Source organism: Trachinotus anak, unplaced genomic scaffold, assembly GCF_046630095.1.
Source record: "Trachinotus anak isolate AG129_WGS33_773 ecotype Australia unplaced genomic scaffold, CSIRO_AGI_Tana_v1 ptg000025l, whole genome shotgun sequence".
NCBI classification, from domain to species: domain Eukaryota; kingdom Metazoa; phylum Chordata; class Actinopteri; order Carangiformes; family Carangidae; genus Trachinotus; species Trachinotus anak.
The window spans coordinates 15,209,852-15,233,078 of record NW_027273876.1 but is presented as its reverse complement, the minus strand read 5'-3'; the positions used below and the strand labels follow the sequence as shown (position 1 = coordinate 15,233,078).

Below are 23,227 nucleotides of genomic sequence, written 5' to 3'. Positions count from 1 at the left end.
TGATCACTGTTGGGCTAGTTACTTGAAAACTGTAATAATTTACTCATTATGTAACAGTTTGATTCCACTTGCTACAACTGCCATAGTTTTATATCTGTGTATCTGTGCGCTGTGATTTATGGAAATTTGAAGGAGTGGGTCTCTGTACTTTTTAAATGCTGCAATATTCAAATAATGGCATATCACAATCTCTAAGCTAGCCAGTTAGCCTCTGTGCTAAAATAACTGTTCCTGTTCAGACAATAATTGGCGTCATACTAATATTAGCAAGACTCCCGCTCCTCGCTCTCCACGAGGGATTGCCCCAACACGCCACTTACCAAGAAGTGTGGTTACAATTACACATTACTCATTGAAAAAGCAATGATATTAATTAACTTATTACTCATCAGCAAGAGTAGTGCGTTACAGTAGTCAACTGTTGAGGTGCCTGTAAACAACTCCAGATCCTCCACACCCACACCTGATATCTTTTCTATTAAAAGGTCCCATATTTTACACCTTTCCTTATTTTTGAGGTATTGATATCCATAGGAAGATAAATTTGTGGATTTAAGAATTAAAAACCATCTCAATGTAGTTTTATATCTCCTCTCTCGGGCTTCTCTCTGGAGCTTTAGCAACAACAGGTCAGTGAGCCAATCAGAGGAGAGGCTCTGAGCCTCTCTTCTGATTGGCTTACTGTTTTCTGAGTGATAGAATAAAAAGTTAAACACTCAACCAACCAGATGGACCCTGACTGCTTTGTTATGACATCACACAAAGTTACCGAAGTCCTGACGGCTTGGCCTTTGTCTGTGGAGAGAGCTCCTCGATACTTCCACAGTATTAATATAGCACCAATACCACCTTATACCAAACACTCACCTTATACCAAATGGGACATTGACACATTGACATTGACTTTGACACATGTAGAAACAGAAAGCATGACACTGCAGTTTCCCATGTAGGCAGCCCTACTTTTTGGAGGGATTTACTAACCATAAAGCAGCTTGCTTAGTCTCAGTAACTGCACACAGCAGACTGCACCCGGGGTGGGGGGGGGGGGGGGGGGCAGCTAACATTTTCCACATCAATCTTCAAAGAACACACAAAAAAATTAAATGAGACAACTTTGGAATTAGCTGGAGTCACATTTCTCCTCTTTTGGTTGACACTACCACTGAGCCGACTGGACCAGTCAGGTGACTGAACGCAGAGACCAGCGAATAAGCCGACCACCAAATGTCAGCTGTTACTGGGATGCGTAACCATGATGTACTACTATTTACTCATTACTGACAAAAGTAATCACATGACTGTAAGGTGTTACTGGGTGATGCTTTCCTGCTTAACTCTGCTGATCACGGTGACTCGTTATATATGAATGCACCAGCACAGTGTCTGCATATGTTGACTGTTTATCACAGTGCATTAAAAATTTGTCACCAACGTAAAACCACTGACTCATCATTGCTCTCTTTACCTCCATGTTGGCTGGCCATCTCTCCTAATGTGTTGCTTTATTCATAGGTCTGTATGTATCTGTTAATTTATAAAGCCACTCTAGACTTATTTCACAGAGTTAAAATTATTTAATTAAATTGAATAATTTGGTGGCCCAGCCTAAGCAGTCGTCGTAACCTCTATGGTAAATCTAAGTCTTTTACTAATTGTCTGTTTTTACCTCAGTTAAGCTTTCTAAATATTGACAGTTGTATGATTTGATTTTTTTTCGTATTATTTTATTTGTCTGCCTGATGTTGTATTGTCCTATCTGAAACTTGTAATGCTTCCACCCTGGCCAGGTCTCCCCTGAGGAAGAGGTTGCTACCTGGTTCAATAAAGGTCAAATAAAATAAAACCGACAAAACAAAAAAAGGTTCCCTGGCTAGAATCGACCCGTGGGTATTTTTATGTGGTGTGCAGCTTAACCATAAGGCAACCATAAGAAAGCACAGTTACCTTTGTAGACCTGAGCAACCTCTGTTGATTTTTGCCTGTATATACTCTATGTACAGATTCAGTAAAAATTAATCAAGATATATATAAATTACATATAGATCAAATAGTGGTATGTTGTATATAATATAATATCTTGTACATTGCCACCATGTATTTTTTTGTTATGTCAAAATATCTCATTTGAAAATATCTCATTTGAAAATGCATAACAGTAAATTTTGACTTTGACTGTACATGGCTGAATCACTGAACGTTTTCTGTTATAACCTTTAGTCTGTATGTCAGTGAAGTGATTACCAATATTTTAATACTCACCTGGGCAATGTTGTTAAACTAATGAGACATGTTTGCAAACAACTAATTTAGTCATCTCTACTATATGTCACAACTGTAATAAGCATTTAAAGATTACTTGGGGATTTGGAGAGGAAAAAAACAGAACAAAACACACACAAAAAAAAAAACACAGGAAACACTCTTTTGCATAACTAGCCCTGTGTACCTGTGGCTTTTTTTTACTCTGAGGCAACAAGTCTTTGAGGCTCGGTAAGGCAGCTCAGATAACGGTTAGGCCACTAACTGGCATTCACATTTCACTGGTTGCAAGTCGGGCACTTCATCTTCCACTAATGCCATCTGTGAGCACTGGCACCTCGCCCAGAGCAGGACGGACGAGCAGTGAGGGGCCCTGAGTGTGCGTGTGTGTGTGTGTGCGTGAGAGAGAGAGAGAGAGCTGGGATGTGATATAAAATACAGTTAGTAAGTAGGTAAGTGAGTTGATCTAATGAGGTTAACTTCATATATGACAGCATTTGCTTTTTGGGCTCAGGTGGCACTAAGTAAAAGCCAGTGTCCTCTACTGTAAAACACTGTTGTGAGCTGGGAATGTGTTCCAGACCATCTAGAGGTAATAAATGCAAAATGCACTGAGGTTGTGGCTATAAGGGGAGAGATGTTGACAAGTGTTGGCCAGCACTGCCTCATAATTGAAAAGCTGGAGGACAAAATACAGTCTGGACTGATACTTATTGTATATCAGCCATTTCTTTGATGCACTGTAGAAAAACAAACCCTTTTATGATGTGGCAATGCTGTAGTGAAAGTCTGGTTATCTTTAGGCACAGAAACAGCTTTGGTAGGTTTAAGAAAAGATCATGGTTGGGGATAAAATGAGTACTTTGTTAAGGTTGGAGGATGTTCATCATCATGGTTATAATAATAAACACGTGGTTGAGGTCTTTGTCCAATCTCTTGTTGACCCATCTGTCCACCCTGACCTCTTCCCTACTCAGACTTCATCGCTCTATAACATAACCTGATTTCCTTCTTGCTGCTGTCAAAATTACGACAGTCACTAGTGGGCTTTGCCACTGGAGTGTAAACATGTTGTTTTGGATCATTTGCTGAAAAGACTGATGCAGTCTCACACGGCTGGTAGATGCTGCTTAAACCTCTGAGCAGCAGTACTTCTTCAGGGCAGTCTGAACGTTACAGTGACTCGGTATTGGAAAGTAACAAGACAGTCCGACTGGGCCGGAGCTAGCTAGAATTTTAAGCAAAACAAGAGGGTTGCTCTCCACCGCTGGAGATAGCTCTCGGCGAGTAAAGGGATGAAGTTTGATGCTGAACTTGCAACGTTTCTTTTGACTGGAGAGTAAACAGGTGTTATGCTAATGTTGGCTATGTAGCAAAAGCAAAACTTACAAATAGCTCCTTTAACAGTAAAACATAGTTTTTTTTATGGAAGGACAATCTCTGACCACCTGTTTCGAGTTTATATAAAGAACTGACACTTACTGATTTCCAGACCTATCTATGTTGTCAAGGTATCTTGGATTTCACCCTGACTTCTCTTGTTCTACGGATCCTCTAATGAACCTGCCTCATTTAGTCTTTTGTTTCTTTTTTTTATCTAAATCTGACAGCCTTCACTACGCTGACTCTAATCCTGCCTTTTCACCAACTAAAGTCTGCTCTGTTTGCTTTGTCCACTGATTCCTAATGAGCACTGCGACATTCGATAGAGTTAAGATGCTCGTTAACAATACATGTTGTTATCACAGCAGAGAGTGCAGTCATTTGTGCTTAGTTTTCCTCCCATCATCAAAATCTCTAATTTGGCTGGGTGACAAGTCATTAAATGTGTGTCCAGATGACGTGCTGTCTGTCTGTTCATGAGGTTTTTGTTCACAAGCCCAGATTCACTTAGTTTGACAGTTTCAGCATAAATGAACCAAAAACAAATAAAAAGTCAAAACCACCAGTTTATTATTTTTTTTAATTAACAATGAATCAAATATTTGTGTGTATTGTGAAATGTTACAAACTCATCGACAGTTGTCATCAGACTCTGCGGCTCGATGGAATGTTTTAGCCTCTTTCAGCCAGTTGTCTTGGTTTCCTGTTTTAGGGTTCAGTCACTTAACATTCATAAATCTGGTTTCTAGTGTCAGCAGGCTTCTTTTTTTTTTTTTTAAACCCTCTAACCCGTGAAATGGTAGACTGACTCAGTCGGCAACTAACTGCTGAAAATAGTGAAGCATTTAGCAGCTAAAAAGTGAGATATTTCACCTGAGGAGGAGAATGAGCATCGCACTGGCTTTACCCGGGTGGCCAAAGACACTATTATAAAATAAAAGCTAATGGCTAATGTTGCCCATTGACTGCTGGGCAAACTAACTAACAAATTAGATATTATTATTATCATTATTATTGGCTTTATAACCCTAAGTGGCCATAAAACCAATATACAGGTTTAAAAATGTTATACACTTCTTACTTGCTGGTTGAGGTGAATTTGCACATATGTTCTTTTTAGGTAGGTATCAATGTTTCACCAACTGGCAAAGAACAACCAGTAAATCCTAAATGGTAATTTATTGTGAATGATTGTGTTGAACAAAGTAAATGTACAACAGCACAGGGCAGACATTCTGCACATCCAGCATCATGACTGAAATATATTCATATCAGATAAGACAGTAGACTCACGACACAGGGGAAAATCTCCCTGATCAGTCTGTTAATTACTGAGTTAGTGAGAAAGTGCATGACGGAGAGTGACTTGTATGAGTAATTACTGCACAGGAGTGACAAAAGCCCTGCATTCAGACTACAGAAGATCAAGAGGGTAAACTTGACTTCTTTGTTCAAAGATAAAAATCGGCCATGAAGATGAAAAGCATGAAGATTGTTTGCCTGAGGAGTGTTAGCGCAAAGATATCAAAACGAGCTGCTCCATATAACGATGAAGAAATTCCATCTAACCTTGTTGTTGTGACTCCTGTCACAGCATTTTTAATGTTCTTCGCCTCACCAAACTGTTGCCAGCCCAGGCCTTTCTTTTAAATCTCATTTCAAGTGAAGCTGAGTATCAGGTCCCATTTTAACGGAGGGCATGAGGAGGCAGCGGGAGCAGCATTATGCTTCTCATTATCACTGGATCCAACTGCACTTTTACCCTGGGCTACTGGCAAAGCTCATTAAAACAGGCCAACAATGTAGTCTCACTGCGACTTCCTCACACCAAACAGGAACTCAGACATTTCTCTGTCAGACTCTGTGTTGAATGTCACTGTCATGGTTTTTTTTTTTTTTTTCCTTTCAGATTCTTGAACAAGTCGTTGCTACAGTCATGGCAGGAGGTAAATTTGAGCTGCCACTTGGTAACTCTGTCTTCACACCATTAACAAGAAAACACAGCTCTCACTGGTCATCACCTCTTGCTTGGTCTTGTTTGGTGCCGTTTTCCAGTGAGATCAGGTAAAATAACTGAAGACAGATGGTGAGCAACCACAGCACCTCTCTTTAGGTAGCTATTTCAACCTTCGCTCTTTTACTTATTTTTTTGTTCAATTTTGACTCAAAAATGAATCTAACCTTGGGTGTGTGGCTATTTTGTATCCATGCAGCAGGGATATCTTGATCTTGATGAAAAATACAGAGCAATATCATAAGCTAAGATTTAAAACGGCACCCACAGTTTCATTTTGCGAGCTGCAAATACGAAATATTCAGGCTCCCCTACAGACAGAGCTTTCACGGTAGAGGGTCAGTTCACACAAATCACAAAGATTTTCCCCATCACCTCTTGCGGTTTGTCAAGACACAGACACTTCTGCAGCTACAGCGCACAATGCTTCAATTGTAACAGCATTGTCTTGAAGAAACAATATTTCAGTTACTCAGGATAATCCGAAGACCTTCATGTCAACAGTTTTCACAGTTTGAAATGAAAACTCTTGGTAGTAAAAGTTACGTCTGTCAGCACCAAAAAATGATTTTAACACAAAATAATCATTTCAAAAGATTGTCATGGATCATTGATTTTTTTTTAATGATTTAAAAAAAAAAAAAAAAAAAATATATATATATATGTATATCTATATATATTAATCAACACAATAAGAAAACATAAAATTAATGTATCTGCATAAGTTTATCTGCTAAAATACAGACAAAGGTGACAAATAAAACAGGTGACAGATACAGGTGACAAATACAAGGAAAAATGAGTGGAGAAACAGGATGTCATCCTGGGACAGGAGGGGTCAGGGGACAGGAGGGGGTCACAGAATGGTTTGATGATTAGTAAAATGATTTGAAAGGTATGCTATGACCTTCACAGTAACCAGATCTCAACTCAGTTGAGCACCTTCAGGAGATTTTGGACCGACGTGAGAAAGAGCTGTCACCATCAGTCACCAGCTGCCACCATCAGCGAATGAGGGAATATCTTTTGGAAGAACAGGCAGCATGTCGTGGTCCAACACCTTACTAAGACACTTGTTGGTTTTTTTTTTTTCTTTATCACCCACTTTGCAATACATGATGTGCTTGGTACTCACACGCACTTGATTAAAGCCAGGGAAAGATGCAGGTCATGAAAATGTCAACTGTGACTTGAGGCACAAGGAATGATGTGTTTACTTTATTAACATTTAACCCAATCAGTCCTCCCCCAGTCCAAACTAAAGTAGTTTTGTTGCTAAACAGGCAGCAATTACATCTGCCCTCAACATGTAACGGGCAAAAGAAACCTGTAGTATACTGATGTAATTTCCAGGAGACAGGGTTGAAATTCATGATGGATCAATAATGTATCCACATTTGCACTCTGGGTATTTCACTGTAACATATTGGCTTCACAGCTGTTTGGTGCATTGAAAATTTAGCTTGATCACAATTCAGACACACAGCGGAGCCATGTCAAGGTCTTTCCTTTATAAGAGAGACACAAGGGTTTGCAAGATGAGCCATCACTAGGTGGAACATACTGCCAGAGATGAACTAAGAGTAGCAGAGGGTGAGAAATACACAGTAAACAGTATAATCAGAGATGAAAACAAAACAGTATACAGCAGCGTGGTCCAAAAGTCTGAGGCCACGTTCCCATTCAGGTGGAAGGGAAAGCTCCACTGCCTGCAAAGTAAGTCGCACATTTGGACGCTGCTGTATCTGTCGTACTGAGAAATGTTCCAATAGAGAGAATCCTGCATTGTGTCCAATTTCATTTCCTTTGCGATTTTGCTTCAAACAACCTGTTTCACTCGATTAAAAACATCTAAAACATTTATCTTCCTGATGATCCTTTTTGGTGAATATCAGTGAACCTAGAGAAGAAAAAATACCAAATCTATAATGACTTCCCAACCTCCCCATAACTTTCTCTTGTTTATGCAATTCTCCCCCTGGGCTGATAAATGCGCCTGTTTCTTCATGTTAAATATACAGAAGGGGAAGTTGAAAGCACCTATACAACTATACATACATGTAATTGCACCATACTGTTGTAGCTCCTGGCATGCATTTAATAATTACATGCAGAATGGAAATTTGCATGCTTTCTTAAAGTGAGCCCGCTATACATCCCTTGTGTCATCCTTGCATTTATATACATAGAGTCAGTAGTAGTGGTGTGTGTACATTTTTATGTGTGTGTTGTTTTGCCTGTAGTGTAGCCAGAAAGTGGGGGAACAATGTCAGCTGTGAAATAAACCTTTGATTCTTGTAGCACGCTAGTAGGAGGTCTGGAGTGTGTACACGGTGTGTGTGTGTGTGTGTGTGTGTGCATGCATGCGCATATATGAGTTCATATCCATGTGTATGTGATTATTTGTGCCTTAATTGTTTTCTCATTTAGTCTCGGTGGAAAACCATGTAAATATCTAAGCCGTTCTCTGGATCAGCTCCATGGCCTCCACAACAAAATGGGGCTCCAGTGGCCTGTGTGTGTGTGTGTGTGTGTGTGTGTGAGTGAGAGAGAGAGAGAGAGTGTGTTGAGTGAGAGCCAAATGTGAGTTTAGGGTACGGGGGCAAGAGTTTAGGGAATAACTGGGTAACATGTTTGTGTTAAAGCTGGACTTAGGAATAAATTACACTGCAAGTATTATCCTACTTAGTGAGCACCTATAACACAGCACATAAACCTTGTTCCTGGGTAACAAGGTAAGAAAAAGGGGATAAAAGTGGTTCCCCACCTGTGGGCCAAGCCCCACTGTTGGCCTTTGAAGGTATCGCAAGTAGGCTGACAAATCATTTGCAAAACATTACAATTTTAATGAAAGGTGTAAGAATAAAAACGCTTTTCATTGTTTTGTTTTCTTGTTTAGTTTTTTTTTCTCATGTTAAGGCCTGTCACTGTGATCAGCCAACAATAGGAACTTTTATTTTGTCACTGGCAGGACCACTTTGCCGGCATATTGACCATATTGTATAGTTGTTTGCCATCTAAGTCTTATTGGGCACTAAAAGAGTTTCAAAAAGGTTAGCAAGAGGAGTTAAATGAAAGAGAGTCAAGAGACAGATGGTGAATTGACAAGTGATCACTGTCAAAAAAAAAAAAAAAAAAAGCTTCCCCTGCTTTCATTAAAAAAATAAAGTGCCCTGAGAATGTATTTGGCCTCTGTATCGCATTGCGTTGCTATAGGGTTAAATGTGGGTTTGAATGTCATGAGTTGGAAAAGGCTGTTATAGTATTCTTTACTTTAAAAGTATGATGTATGAAATGACTTTGGACAAATTACAATTGCACGTTTTTATTAATCTGGAATACTTAAGACTGGCACATCTACTTTTACTCACAAACAAACAAGTTTTGCTATTGCTACATAGCTAGCGTTAGCATTAACAGCCGATAACTTACCAGTTGAGAAGACACGTCGCAAGTTCAGCGTCGAACTTCATTCCTTCACTTACCAAAATCTGTGTCCAGTCGTTTAAAGCAATGTTACTGTTAACTTTTGTTTTTGCTTCTATTTCTGTCACTTCTTTTCTTCTACTGAAGACTAGCTAACTAACTAGCTAGGCCACAGTACAAGTAGGTAGCCCTGAAGAAGCAGTGCTTCTCAGTGAACATATAACCTATTTTCTTGTAAATATTGTAGCAAAAGCAAAACTCACAAATAGCTCCATTATGGCTGAAATTACACAGTAAGTATTGGCTGAAACATGTAGCATTAATTCTGAAAACGATTAAAAGGGGAAAACATTGTTATTGTGGAATGATATGTGGGCTAAACCTGTTGGAGACCTGTATGTACACAGTAATAAATTATTCACCTATGTCTTGGGTAAATTAATGAGCACTTATGGTCTAATTTATTCCTGTACTCCCTCCCTTGTAACTACCAGCAGGTACCAAGTGAGTATTTCATTGGTACCCAGTACATGTACAACATATTTAGACTGTGATGTAAATTAAGCATGAATGAGAAATTAAGGAACAGTCTTACATTACAGTCTAGGGGTTATTATATATGTGAATAAATTTTGTGTAATATAAGTTAGGTGTGTGTGTGTGTAAGAGAGAGAGAGAGAGAAACTGATGATTTGGCATTAGCTGAGGATTGATAATACTCACTCTTCTCTGTGTAACAGCCAGGATCTGGCCACAGCAATATTGATCTGAAACAGTGATCCGTCTTTGTGGCTGAGCCCGAACAGACAGCAGGAGAGACTCAGCTGAGCTAATAGCCTTCACTCACCGACCTCCCTGCCAGCACAAAACATACAATGAAAAAACAGAGGTGAAGTGTGTGTGTGTGTGTGTGTGTGTGTGTGTGTGTGTGTGTGTGTGTGTGTGTGTGTCTTTGAGTGACAAAGTGAATGTGTGTTGGTCTTGGTATACGTTCTGACAGACTGTGAGTCTCTGTGGGAGTGAGGTGGACCGCCTGTCTTGAGTGTGTGTGTGTGTGTGTGTGTGAAAGTATTTGCATGGATATTTTTGTGATGGTGTACGCACGAGTGCACATGTGCAAATTTGTGTGTTTGCATGCGTGGAGTTTAAGCAGTGCGATACCTTCCGGCGCCCCTCGTTCACCTATCCCCTAATCTCTGCCGACTCCCAAGTGAGATAACAGAGCTTACTGACATTTGAATATTCCGACTCCTCGGCTGGAATATCAATTAAGACCAAGGCGGAGCTCGCAGCTTTCTCTTGCTTTCGCCTTCCTGCTGTGCTTATTTCCTGTCACTCCAACAGCCTGATTTTGTTGAGAGAGGGAAAAAAAAAACAAACAAAAAAAACCCCTTCATCTGCACAAGGTGAAGTCTGACCAAGTTTGCACCATCATGGGAAGTTTTAGCATAAAGTCTGTGCTGAGCTGAAGTCCTCTGTTCTCTCCTTCTCCAAGTGGCTGATTGTCTCCAGGCGATCGGGAGAGATGAGATGAGATGCAATGCTGGCGTTAGATAACAGATACCTTTCCACTGAGCTCTGTGCAATTTCGGGGGATTTGATTTGATTCAATTTCCCTCTAATCTCCCTCCCTCACACACATTAGAATGTGTGGAGCTGTGTCTGAAGTGTAGAATTGGGGAGGGGGGTTGGGGGACTGATGAGAAATTTCCAGTTGCTTTGAGTAACGAGCAGCCTGGAAACGGGAGGGTTGCATAAATCTGCATACATAACCCAAATGTAACCAAGAGCATACTGAAATAAAGTCATTCATCCTCTCTCTGTCAAGTATTTCTGTCAACTTACACTTTTCCAGCCTCGTGAGAAAGTAAAATTATTACATTATTCATTATATTTATTATAGTGTAGATAGAGCTGATGGAGCCACTTAGATGACTGTTATTTTTTCTTTTTTTCTTTTGGACTCAAACACATTCACACTCTCATGCTAAATCCAGAAATGCTGAGAAGAAACACGTCTTCGGTGTTAGTCTTCCCCGCTAGATTTATGCAATCAATTCAAACACAGGGGGAATTAGTGAAGCCTTGGTGCAAAGCTGTTCAAAAGTTATCAAAATGACTCCAGTAAATGTTTTTAAGTCACAATTCAAAAAAAATCTTGGATTCAGGTTTCAGAGACAGAAAAGGGAGGGAGGGGAAAAAAAGATGATGGAGAGGAAGAACATTGAGAGGCAGGTAGAAGTGAAAGGGGCAGATATAGGAAGGGGAGATTGCTGTAGACTGGAGACATGCAGTCGGTAAAGGAACCGTTGACTTATTGTGTCCTGTTTGAGCTGCCTTCCCAAAGAAGCGCTGCTGTATCCATCTGGCTCAAAAGAATCTGCTGAGTAACTTTGTTTGGGATGAGGTTACAGCAAACTGTAAATTCTCCCACGCAGTCGAGAATCATCCAGCATAAACAAGGCAGAGATGGAGGGAATAATAAAGCCTGGGCTCATATCTCTGCGCCTCAAACAACAGCCCCCACCCTCCCTCCCCTTTCTTTCACCTCATTCTGTTGTTTTTACTCTCCCTCCTCTGCCCAGTCTCTCTTTCTTTTTTTCCATCTCTCTCCGTCTGTCCATCCTTCCCTCCCTCCCCACCTATCCACAGTGGTTGCCTTGGTAACAATACAGAGATTTTCTTTGCAGCTCTGTCACCGTGGCAACGCTTGGCTTTCCTCCAGGCCATTGTTGGAAGCGCGCCGCCCTCCGGTCCACTCCAGCCGGCCTGCACTGACCACAGTCAGATTGAGGCCATCCATTGGCTAGAAATTGCTCAAGTGCTGATGTTTCTATCAGCGAGCTCCGGAGGAGATACAGATTCTCCGAGATGGAAGGTCTGCGGCTGTGAAACTGCTGGAGATTTAGTGTTTTGATTGTGGCAAAGGCAGGCACCTGGGGTTTGTCTCGAGCAGTGATGGTCTCGGCTGTAGAGATTATCAGTGTCTGGACTGGAATGGATTTACTCTCTTCCCGAATTATTTTCTATTTTTTTTCACTCTGAGTTTGTTTAATTTGCATCCAAAATTACACAGTTTCCTCTCAGGGTCATAGATCTGAATAAACTGAATAAGAAATCAGAGATGATAAAAAAAATAGGATCCTTCTACCTACAGATCTGGCCTCATAATAATCATGTTTGAGAGTTTTCTTTCTGTATTAAAAGTGTTCTTGTGGGGCGCCTCAGTGGCTCACTTTGTCCGAACCGCAGCGGTCCAGGGTTCGAACCCAATCCGTGGCCCTTTGTTGCGTGTCACCCCCCCCCCCCCCCCCCCCCAACTATCCTGTCTCTCTCTCACTGTTCCTATAAATAAAAGGCAGTCAGTTAGGCCTATCTTTAAGGGTGCAAAATGCAAACAAATACAGTCTACAAATGACAAACAGGTAACTCACTGATTCCAACAAAAGATGGCGTTGGGTGATGTCATGAAATAGCGTGGGATCATGGGAGTTGCTGTCTTAACCACCCTTGGCGTTCTCCTGTTTTGCATTCCTTCAGTGTCAGTCGTCTCTAAATCAAACAGACCCAGTGATTATAACTGTTAAAAGCATGAAAGCAGTTCAAAGTCAGTGTTTCACTGACACTGTTCGACAGACACAGGACACCAGGGAAAGGTTGGGAGCTTAGACTGCTAATCTAACTAACTGCTAATTTATGAGCCAGACGTTCTGGAGGGTTCCACTGACAGCTGAACAGAGGTGTCCTCGACTCCATGATGAACAGACCAGGGGATTAAAGTAAAAAAATCAAGCAGTTTCACTTTAAAAATTGGTGATGCACCAATGCTCTTCGATGGACCTGGGACATCTTGGAGTAGATGGGAGCTGAGCTGCCTAACATTTGCCCTACTGTATTCTCAGATCTTAAGATCCAGATATCTGGTGACTAAAATTCTTCATTCAGTTAAAACTGACTATTACCATGATTTAAATCACGTTTCTCCAGGTTTTAAATATTCAACAATAAGTGCTCCTGTTTTGTTCACAAGTTGGAACTTGTGCTCATGGTGTTGTTAAACTTGTAGTCATAATATGAATCTATATTATCTTTGCCCAGGAGAGTCCTGTGCTTCTATGTTCAGTGACATTGAATATGATTTGAAAAAACAGCTCCAAAAGCATTATAAGGATTGTAGTTCCAAAACTGAGAACACGAGTTTCCTTTAAATAGAAGAAGCAAGACTGACAAAATCCATAAAAAAAAAAAAAAAAAAAAAAATCTTGATAATGATGTTGATCAGGAGAAAGTGCCAGAGAGAGAGTCACCGTCCTCTACCCGTGCCTATAATTGCTTGCTACACCCCTGCTGGTGAAACACAGATATTGCTGCAAACACTAATGCTGCACAGCTGGTGCAGAAACTGTGCGCCACTCGTGAGGCATGGCAGCCAGTTGGCAACTGAGGGGCTTATTACAACAGCAACAGGAGACTTGACATTTTGGATCTATTGTGCCAATGAGTAAAATGCACATTAGAGATGTCACGCTAATGGGATTGTGTTTTGGCAAAATGGCTCTGGCAGAGGTTGGGAATTTTACACTTTCACCAGGCCAGAAGCTGGCATCAGTACTCCAGCAACTGATTACTCTTGTGTAAGAGTGTCGATGTTTTGCTGTTCAGAGTCTTTTGTCTGACTGTCAATGAGTTTTTATGTTTTTTTTTTAAATACAGTAGGACTTTGTCTCTGCTACATATCAAAGCCTGTTCAAAAGATTTTTCTGGGTATCGTCTTGACAGATTAGTCTCCTCACTACCCTCATCGTCATGGTGACTAGCACAACACACTGACAACAAAACCATTTCAATTCAGGCAAAAAAAGAAAAAAGTGGTCACGGGTACTTCACCTATTTTAGTTCAATTTACTTGTCACAAGGAGCAGCACTCATCCATCCTCAGAATAACCCTGATGAGGTCATTGGGGTTATTTGGATGGTTTTGAAATTTTACATTTTCAAAATCCTGAAACTGTGGGTTTAAAAGAAGTGAGGTTCAAGAGAAAGTCAGATCAATAAAGTTTTCTGACTCTGATTCTGATTCAGATTTGGCACAAACGTTCACTTGGACTCAAGGATGAACTGATTTGATTTTGTCGGTCAAAAGTCAGAGTCAGTGTGATGACGTAAAACACTTTTTAGCCACAACTTAAGACTTCATACAGCAATTAGGACAAAATTTGACACAAATGGTTAATATCTTATATGATTCTGGATAAATAAGAATGTAAATGAAACCACCCTGAGTGGCAGAGGCATAGAATCAGAATCAGTTTTATTGCCAAGTATGTTTCCACATACAAGGAATTTGTTTTGGTGATTGGTGCAATTGGAGGTTCTTGGAGGTTCTTGTAAACAACAGGTTTACACAGTTTTAGTTTCTGCCTGTATGTGGGAATCAGGTGGACCATGACATGGTCAGAGTGGCCCAGTGCAGCCCGGGGGACGGCGTGATAAGCACCACTGATTGTGGTGTAACAGTGGTCCAGAGCGTTCCCCTCACTGGTCGGGCAATTAACAAACTGTCTGTATTTGGGCAGTTCGTGGTTGTGGTTACCTTTGTTAAAGTCACCAAGGACAATAACTAAGGAGTCCGGGTTGGTCCGCTCCACACACAGTATCTGCTGTGGCCTGTGGTGGGATGTAAACACCGACCAGGATGAATGAAGTGAACTCACGGGGGGAGTAGAAGGGCCTGCAATTTATGATGAAAGCCTCCAGGTCAGGAGAACAGTGCTGCAGGATCACTGTCACGTCTTTGCACCAGCCACAGTTAGCATAAAAACAGATTCCTCCACCTTTGGTTTTGCCGGACAGCTCTGTGTCTCGATCCGCTCTGAAGAGTTGGAAGCCGGCCAGCTCCAGCGCAGAGTTTGGAATCGATCCACACAGCCACGTCTCCGTGAAGCACAGAACGGAAGATGAAGAAAAGTCTTTGTCCTTCTGCACCAGTAGCTGAAGTTGTTGGGCAGTGAACGCACGTTGGAGAGAAAGATACCTGGGAGCGGTGTGTGAAGTCTGCGCCAGCGGAGACGCGCAAGCGCACCGGCACGTTTTCCTCTCCTCCGGCGTTTCACTGTGAGAGTAACGGTCAGTGCACCTCTGACCAAAATGTCCAATAATTCCACTGGTGAGTCGAGAAAGATGGAAAAAATCCTCTGGAATTGTTTCTCTGATGTTAATGAGCTCTTCTCTGGTGAAAGAGCTCCGGAAACCAAGGCAGAAAACTGAATTTATAAAGAAAATAAGGCAAAAAAGTGCGCACCAACACACCGAGGCAGCCATCCACGGTGCCATGGCAACTGGAATCAATGAGAACCTTGAGGAGGTAATTGTAATCTAAGTTTTTGATCTAAAAACATCATATTTTATATCAATCTTGGTGTTTTGTTGATCTTTCTGTCTGTTGTTGTTTACTTGTCCTGTGTTGCTGTGGCAACAGTGTTTTTTTTTTTTTACTTCCAATAAAGCGGTTCTGATCTGAATTCTGAGGAAAATGCTCAGACTGTGACATCACATACTGGCAACACGGAACACTGAAGGTGTGGAATTGGTCAACAGCTCTGTTCAGTCAGTACATTCATTGTCACGATGGATAGGAGCCACAATAGTGTTGGGATCTCAAGTCATGAGTTCTGAGAATAACAATAGAGAGGCCCGCGTGCTTCTCCTGAAGCCTGACTCGAGCCATGCCTCGTGGGGAGAACAAAGGAGTGAACTACATTTCCCCCCAGGCTATGGGCCAAAACCACCCCCACAATTCACACCTATGTGTAAAATTGGAGTTTGAAAGAAAACTCCGCAACGGCATTGGCCGCGGCCAGGCATTCCCAGCAGGGATCCCCGGTGACGTCACACAGGTAATAAAAGCTGCGCTGTGACTCTCCTCCTGCGCTTCATTCCCGTGCACCAGTTACAGTAGAGAGCTACTCCCGCTCTCTCCGCGACTCGGCTGCTGAAAGGGAGCAATCTGCAAACATCTGACCTTTTTCCAGAACTTCTTCAAGCCCAGGTCACAGTCTTCAACTCGCAGGCCGAGCGCACAGACTGCTGTGTTTCTCTTCTCTTCGGATCCGACGTAGATCGCTGTGCAATCAGCTGATTTCACGTCCTGTGAGGACGAGCGCCGACTTTGTTAAAGACAAACAAAGTTCACCGTCCCTCATCTGTGATCTTCCCGCTGCCGCCGAGGAACTCATCACTGTCATCGCCAGGAGAGCGAGACATGACCCGCCGAGCTCCCAGCCGAGGACCGAGCTGTGGAGACCCAGAGACTTTCTGTTCTAACTCCGAAGGATCGGAGCAACTCATAGTAAGAGGCTGATGTCTGGGCAGAGACACAATTAGTGTAGCGTGTTGTATTGTTGCTGACTTATAAGTGCTGCATATCCTGTTGTTTAGATCGTTCACTGTGATCAGCTTAATAAGCCAAATATCACTAGTTAAAGGACCAATATCTGACCAGACGAACTCGGTTCTCTGGCTCCGTTATTGTGTAGTGATATTGTGGTGATTATTAACTGTGGTGATGATCTCTTGTGGACTCTTTCCTCTCTTCACCTCTATTGTCCCTCTTTCCTCCCAATCACGCACCTCATCCACATCTCTCTCACATTCAGGCCCTAGAGTGTGATCGTGTCATACACGTAAGGCTCAAGGCCCCTCCCTTTGTTCTCGTGTTCACGCACGTTTTCACGCCATTCACACTCTGCGGCCAGCCGCCATCTTGGCTCTAGCGAGTACCTCGCTCTGCCGCCATCTTGGTTCCTACTGACACGTCACTCACGTGACCTCGTCACATCCTCTCTCTCACTCTCACTCACACACACACACACACACACACACACACGGTTGTACATATGTGTTTTGCCTGTAATCATCTAGTTAGTAACCAATGTTTGTCTTAGTTATAGTTGAATTATAATCGGTTTAATATTAAGTGATGTTGAATAATTATTACTCTTATTAATAAATCCTGTTATAATTTAACTAGTCGTTGTCGGTGATTATTGTGACTATATTTGTGATAACAGCTGGATTCACAACAGTCAGTGCTCGAATTTATCCTTCAATTAACCTTCTGAGACTGTATTTTGAACCATCAATTTGGTCATTGGTCCCTGGTGACAGGGTGGTGCCCCGAGGTTACTACTTGTAGTAAACATTTATATATATATTGGTGATTATCACTGATAATCATTAATATGATAAGCCAATAACCAAATTGCTCCTACCTGTGCCCCAACAATAGCAAAATGCAGACACCAAGTAAGAGAACAGGGATGGATGTCCAGCCAAAGAAACAGTTAGGCGCCACAATGAGGAACACCACAGACCTCAGTCAAAGTCAGGTGGTGTCGATGCAGGAGGACACAGTCAGAGAGCTGATGAGCCAAAACGCTCTTCTGAAACAACATCTGCTGGACTCTCAGTTCAAGCAGCACATGTCTGACTGCAGACTGATTGCTGCTAAGCAAACCATCACCGATCTGAAGAACCAGCTGGAAGAGGCATGCCGGGAACTGGTCAGCTCAGGGAGCAAAGTTCCCAGTCTGAATCCCCAAGGAGTCAACACAGAGGCTCCTCAGGCTACAGAGAACCAGGTCTCTGAGCTAATGCTGCACCTGAAGAAGGCTCAGGAGGATCTGGAGGAGTGCACAGCCAAACTCCTGACCAGAGTGAACAACCATGAGGATGCCGAAGAAGAGCGAGGTGAGACGATCGAGGCTTTGAAAAGGTGCATCATGAGTTTCAGTGTGAGAGTGCAGAGGGAGCAAGTTATTCTGATGAAAAAGGCTGTCAAACTTGTTATCCACGACACTGACAAAGGCACCAGCGAGGAGGCCCAGGATGGAGAGGTAGAGAAGGTCAACCTCCAGCTGCAGAGGACTCACACAAAGCAGCTGCTGCAGGCCCTGGGTATGAGAAAGAGGGAAGGCCCAACAAAGGACACAACCTGCAAGAACCAAGAGCAGCAGACAGACCCACAACAACAGCACCTGGAGGAGGAGGAGGCTGCCTGCGAAATCCAGCAGCTCAAAGAAAAACTGGCTGCCGAAGAGGTCCTGAGAGTTCTCACTGAGAAGGTGGCTCTGGAAATGAAGGTTGAGCTTCATAAGAAGAACTACGCTGTGCAAGAGGCTCAAGCAACAATAGATCGGCAGAAAAAAGATGCGCTGAACAGCAAAGAGGAGCTGCGGGTTCAGGGCAGCTCTGCAGAAATCAGCTGAGCCGCTCCAGAAAATCCTGAGGGAGAAGCAGCAGGAGTGGTCAGAGAAGGAGAGCGACATGGGCTCCAGGATGGACCATCTGGAGAGCTGCATCCAGGAGATGTTACAGAAGAAGGCCAGGAAGAAGAATCGCTGGCTGGCCAGGCTCTTCGGACACTCTGGGTCCAAATAAAAACCAACTATTTAATTGGGGGGGGGGGGGGGGTCTTATACGGCTTTTAATTCTTCTCAAATCCAGCACACACAAAAATCAGGTACGTACACCTGACACAAGCACACACAGCAGCATCAGTGAGCAGGAGCACGTCCTGGAGAGGACGCGTCCCTGCTTGCAGCCACTGCACCAACGTGGTTCTACGAGCACGGGGCTCATCACAGCTCCGTGCTCGCAGGGCCGCACCTGTGCACCCGTCACGTGCACGTACCTCGTGCTCAGTGCACGGATTTGAGACTATCCCTCCCTAAAGCTTCTTTAACCTTTTTTTGTGTGTAAGGCAGTGGCCAAATGTTATTATGAGCTTTTAAATTGCTTCTGTTTGGGAAGTGGCAGCGACATTCAGAGTTTGGATTAAAAATGTCAATCTGTGTTCAAGCTATTGTGGAAACAGCTGTCGCTAATTGCATTTTACAAAAAAGGGAGAACTTCTAATTTAAATAAATGTCTGTTTGTTTAAAACCTGCCTTCTCCAGTGTGATATGTCACCATATCATCACGCGTACTGTCCCACTGGGAAATAATGGTAATGCATGATCGGGTGCAGGTCTCCAAACCATGGAAAAGAACTTGTTTGGGGCGGCGCGTGGATCATTCACGCATATACGTGGATTCATATGACATCAGAGCTGATCCAGGCATCGCTGACGCACATATGTAGCTGTGTCACTAGGAAACGCTGGCTGTACGTCGAGAGTGCAGCTGTCACGGTTCAGGGACTGCTGCTTCACGCCACCATGTAAACTGTTAAACAAACTGTTAACTGGTTTGCCGTTGTTTTCTATTCTGCTTTGTTCTGTCTTCTCTGTGAGGTCAAATAGATACAAGATCTCATTTCATTGCAAAACAAACTGGAATTGGTGTTATTATGTTTTCCGCTCTGTGCTCTTTAGTTATGCTCTTTGTTCAGTAATGAAAAAGCTTGATACCATTGTAGCTTGTTGAACATGCTGCAGTCTCTTCTCCTCTCTTACAGGGAATCTTCTTCCACTTGAAATGTACAGTATATTGAAGTCTTCCTCTCCCCTGCCGCTTCCCCAGTCTGTTTCCCTTGGCTCTCGACTCTACAGCTCATTTCTGATGTGAGACATTGATGGAGTGCCTTGAACTAACTTTGGAAACACATTTATATATAGCAGCAAAGTAAACACACATCAGCTGCTTCCTACATTGTCATATCAGGTTGAGACCTAAATGTCTTGCAGCTGTCAATTCAACATTCATTTCAAAGCCGTTTTCCTCTGTCTGTACATGAAATGTAAATGATGTGACCGATCATGAACCACGACAAAGCGTTCATACTACACATTGAAAAAATGAAATTTTCAAACTGCTTGGGGAAAAAAATGTTTCAAAAAACTGCAAGTACAGATGTTGCCTTAACATTTTTCTACTTTTTAATATCTCCTCTTGGAGTTTTACAGATTTTTTGTCAGTTTGCCTTTAGTTAATGATAACTTTGGAGATAACCAATCTCATCCTCATCCTATGAAATGTTCAGATATTTGAATCAACATCTACTAAGCGTAAAGCCATATGCTTTGTCCTCTCCTCTCCCTCCCAACCATCAGCTGACCTTTCTGCTGTGACTGGTCCTCTTGCACAGCAGAGGTAGGTAGCTGACAGTCTAATTACAGAGACGATGGACTGACACTGTGTCCGACAGGGTGACTGTTGAGGTACGTTAGTGACGATGTGAGAGGCTGTTTAGAGATGCTGAGTTGGTGTGTTTGTTTACGTGTGTGTGTGTGTGTGTGTTTGAGAGAGGGAGAGCTGAAAAGGTATACAATGCTGAGAGCAAGCAGAAGTGTTTGTGAGCTGTGAAAAATATATATTTAAAAAGAAAAAAATATATTGTGTGTGTTTGTGCATGAAAACCACAGGTGCACCCTTACTTGTATGAGAACAGGTACTTACAGTGTGTGTGTGTGCGCGTGTGTGTGCGTGCGCGCGCGAGAGAGCATGTAAACGGTGCTGTCACAGTGTGTGTGTGGAGGCCTGGTAGGGCATGCTGGGACAGTGGAAAGTAAAGAGCCACCTGACAGCTTCAGTGCTGAAATGCACTCTGGGAAAAGGTGAAAGGAAAGCAAGAAAGTGGCCTATTTGACAGCCAGGGCACTGCCTGTGCTGTGTGTGTGTGTGTGTGTGTGTGTGTGTGTGTGTTTGTGTTTGTGCATCCAGGTACAGCGAGCATGCACATATTTTTGCCATGTGTATGTGTAGTGTGACTTCGGTGCAGCAATCCCAAAGGTATGTCTATGCAAATCTGTGTGCAGATTAACTGTAAATTAGTCTGTGTCTGCATGCATTGTGTGTGTGTGTGTGTGTGTGTGTGTGTGTGTGTGTGTGTGTGGTCCTGTAGTAATTAGGTAACAGTCTGGCCCTCAGCGATCCATTTCCTGTCAATGAGGACAAAGAGAGACCTGCTGATGAACCATCTGGTGTCCAGGTGCATCACTGGCTCTCTCTCCCTCTCTCTCTCGCCCCTGTTAGCTCTGTCCTCTTTATAACTGTCTGTGTGTCCCGCTCTCTCTCACCCCTGGGAGGCTGCTTAACCCCCGGCGGCAGCTCGCTCCTGTCTCCTTTGTAAAATCGATTTCATCAGCAGGAATGATTAAAGTGTGGTTGTTGCTGCCGTCCATTTTGTTCTGGATGGGACCGTTCGGCTGTGTAGCCACAGAGAGAGTATTTCATCTATTAGGAACAAGCAGGCTAATTTGTTAATGAGGGGGGTAAATGTCCGTGACGGTGTATTTTTAAAAAAATCTGTGTGATTATGTTGTGTTATGTGATAATGATGCAGTTTTGATGAAGCAAGCCCTCACAAGCAGAGCGCAGTTTGATGACGAGGACATTCATGTATATATATATATATATATATATGTATATATGTATATATATATGTATATATGTATATATGTATATATATATATATATATATATATAACTGAACAAGCTGTACATCTGACATGTTGGCTATTAATCACCTGTTTACACGTCCAGCAGACACAGTGTCCCGTTTCGGTTGGATGATAATTATCTGTCTCTTCATCACTACGAGCTTTTACACGCAGTCATAGTCGTCTTTTTTTTTCCTGTCTTAACATGCAAATGTGGATTGTTGCAGCTTTAACGGGCGCGTTAACCTTATGTTTATTCACACTGTTTCTTTCCATTTTCATGAAACAAAAAACTAGCATTGCCCCCGAACCTTATTAAACTTTATTCAATCATGCTCACGTTCCAGGTCTATTATTAACACACAATATTTAGCCAAATCCAAAGCCTGGTTTTAATCCTGACACTTAAGACTAAGGCCCAGATTTGAATAACATAATAAAGACGAAAACTGCTTGAAGAAGTGAGCATGGACTGTTGTGAATTCATTTCTATACCCTGACAGCAGAATCACACATCCATACGTGCCGCCACAGTTCTTTATCATATACAAATCCAAGCCCCCACAGTTTGTTACACACACTTATCACTGCAGCCGTACTTGATGTCACATTCTGTTCTCTCTGCATTCGTTAAAGTGATCTCCTGTATTTTATGTTACCTGCCATGTTATGTCATGTTGCACCAAAAAGAGAAAAAAAGAAAAAAAAAAAAAAAAAGTCTTCCTCTGATATGCAAAATGGTCCTTACAAGGACAGATGTGCTCCATAACAAAAACACTCGACGTTTGACTGAACAAGTGCAGAGTCTGACAAAGAAGGGTATAAAAGGAGAACTTATTTATTCAACTACTCCACATTATACACCCTTCCAAAGATCCTGGAGAGGAGCCCAGCTTAGCATAGTGTACATTATCCCTAAGAGCCCAGAGCCCACTCTGTCTCTCTGTGTCTTTGAATACCGTATTATCTTTGACAGAGAGCGAGTGAAGGCGAGAGAGAAGTCTCCAGGGAGATTGGCAGGTCAATCCTTTTGACAAGATGACTCATTGAACTTTGTGTAGAGGATGGTCCCATAATGCACTGCGTTCTGCATAAGATAATTTGCAGGAGCGGGGTCACGGGAGAAGGAAAACACACTTTGATGTGCAGCGCGCGCACAATGACAGGCCCGGCTCTGACTTTAGTTACGCTGCTCAAGTTCAGCTTTACATTGATATGACGTATATGACAGTGACGTCTTTATATCAGCAGCAATATAAGTCACTGACAGCGAAAGGTTAAAGGTGTGAGCTGTAGCTGGAGAACCGTATGTGGTGTGTATGTGTATTCATTTATGTATGTATTTAAACAATTTTTGTTCTTTGTCTTTTTTTGTTTTTTTTGTGAAGATACTCAACTGTCTTGTTTTGGATTCTTTAAAGTCCTTTTTTGGTAATAATACTTTCTTTTATATATTTCTTTGTCTTATTTTATTTTTCATTTTAGCTATTCACAAATTGCTTTCGAGGCCGGTGCATCTGCAATGCAGGACTGCTCCACAAAAAATTCACTTTGGCCAAGATGCTTCTTCGTCTAAGCCTCTTTCTTTTTTCTGTCTTTGTCAGTCAGTGTCTGTTTCTATCAGCAAATTTGAGTTTACCTCTTTATCTTGTAAACCTCAAGCATCCAGCTCTGGATCCTTTAAACTTTCCTTTTCAGTCATGATATTTTCTCCTTTTCTTCCATTCTTAGCAGCCTATTAATCTGCAGTGCAGGGTATATT

The 23,227-nt window shown here is 42.3% G+C and overlaps 2 protein-coding genes across 3 annotated transcripts in view; both read left to right on the top strand.

The window, feature by feature from the left end:
• The window catches only part of cpped1 (calcineurin-like phosphoesterase domain containing 1), a 134,663-nt gene that overhangs the window by 16,706 nt on the left and 94,730 nt on the right, over nucleotides 1-23,227 (top strand). The window lies entirely within an intron of this gene.
• On the top strand, nucleotides 10,561-22,745 carry LOC139609180 (tropomyosin-like). Of its 2 annotated transcripts, none has more exons than XM_071463464.1 (2): nucleotides 10,561-15,981; nucleotides 16,117-22,745. In XM_071463464.1, exon 2 carries the CDS (start codon nucleotides 17,377-17,379, stop codon nucleotides 18,349-18,351), a length of 975 nt encoding a protein of 324 aa, XP_071319565.1. In that variant the 5' UTR covers nucleotides 10,561-15,981; nucleotides 16,117-17,376; the 3' UTR covers nucleotides 18,352-22,745. The 2 variants fall into 2 exon arrangements, with proteins under 2 accessions (XP_071319565.1, XP_071319564.1); XM_071463463.1 differs by having other exon boundaries at nucleotides 10,561-16,433; nucleotides 17,373-22,745.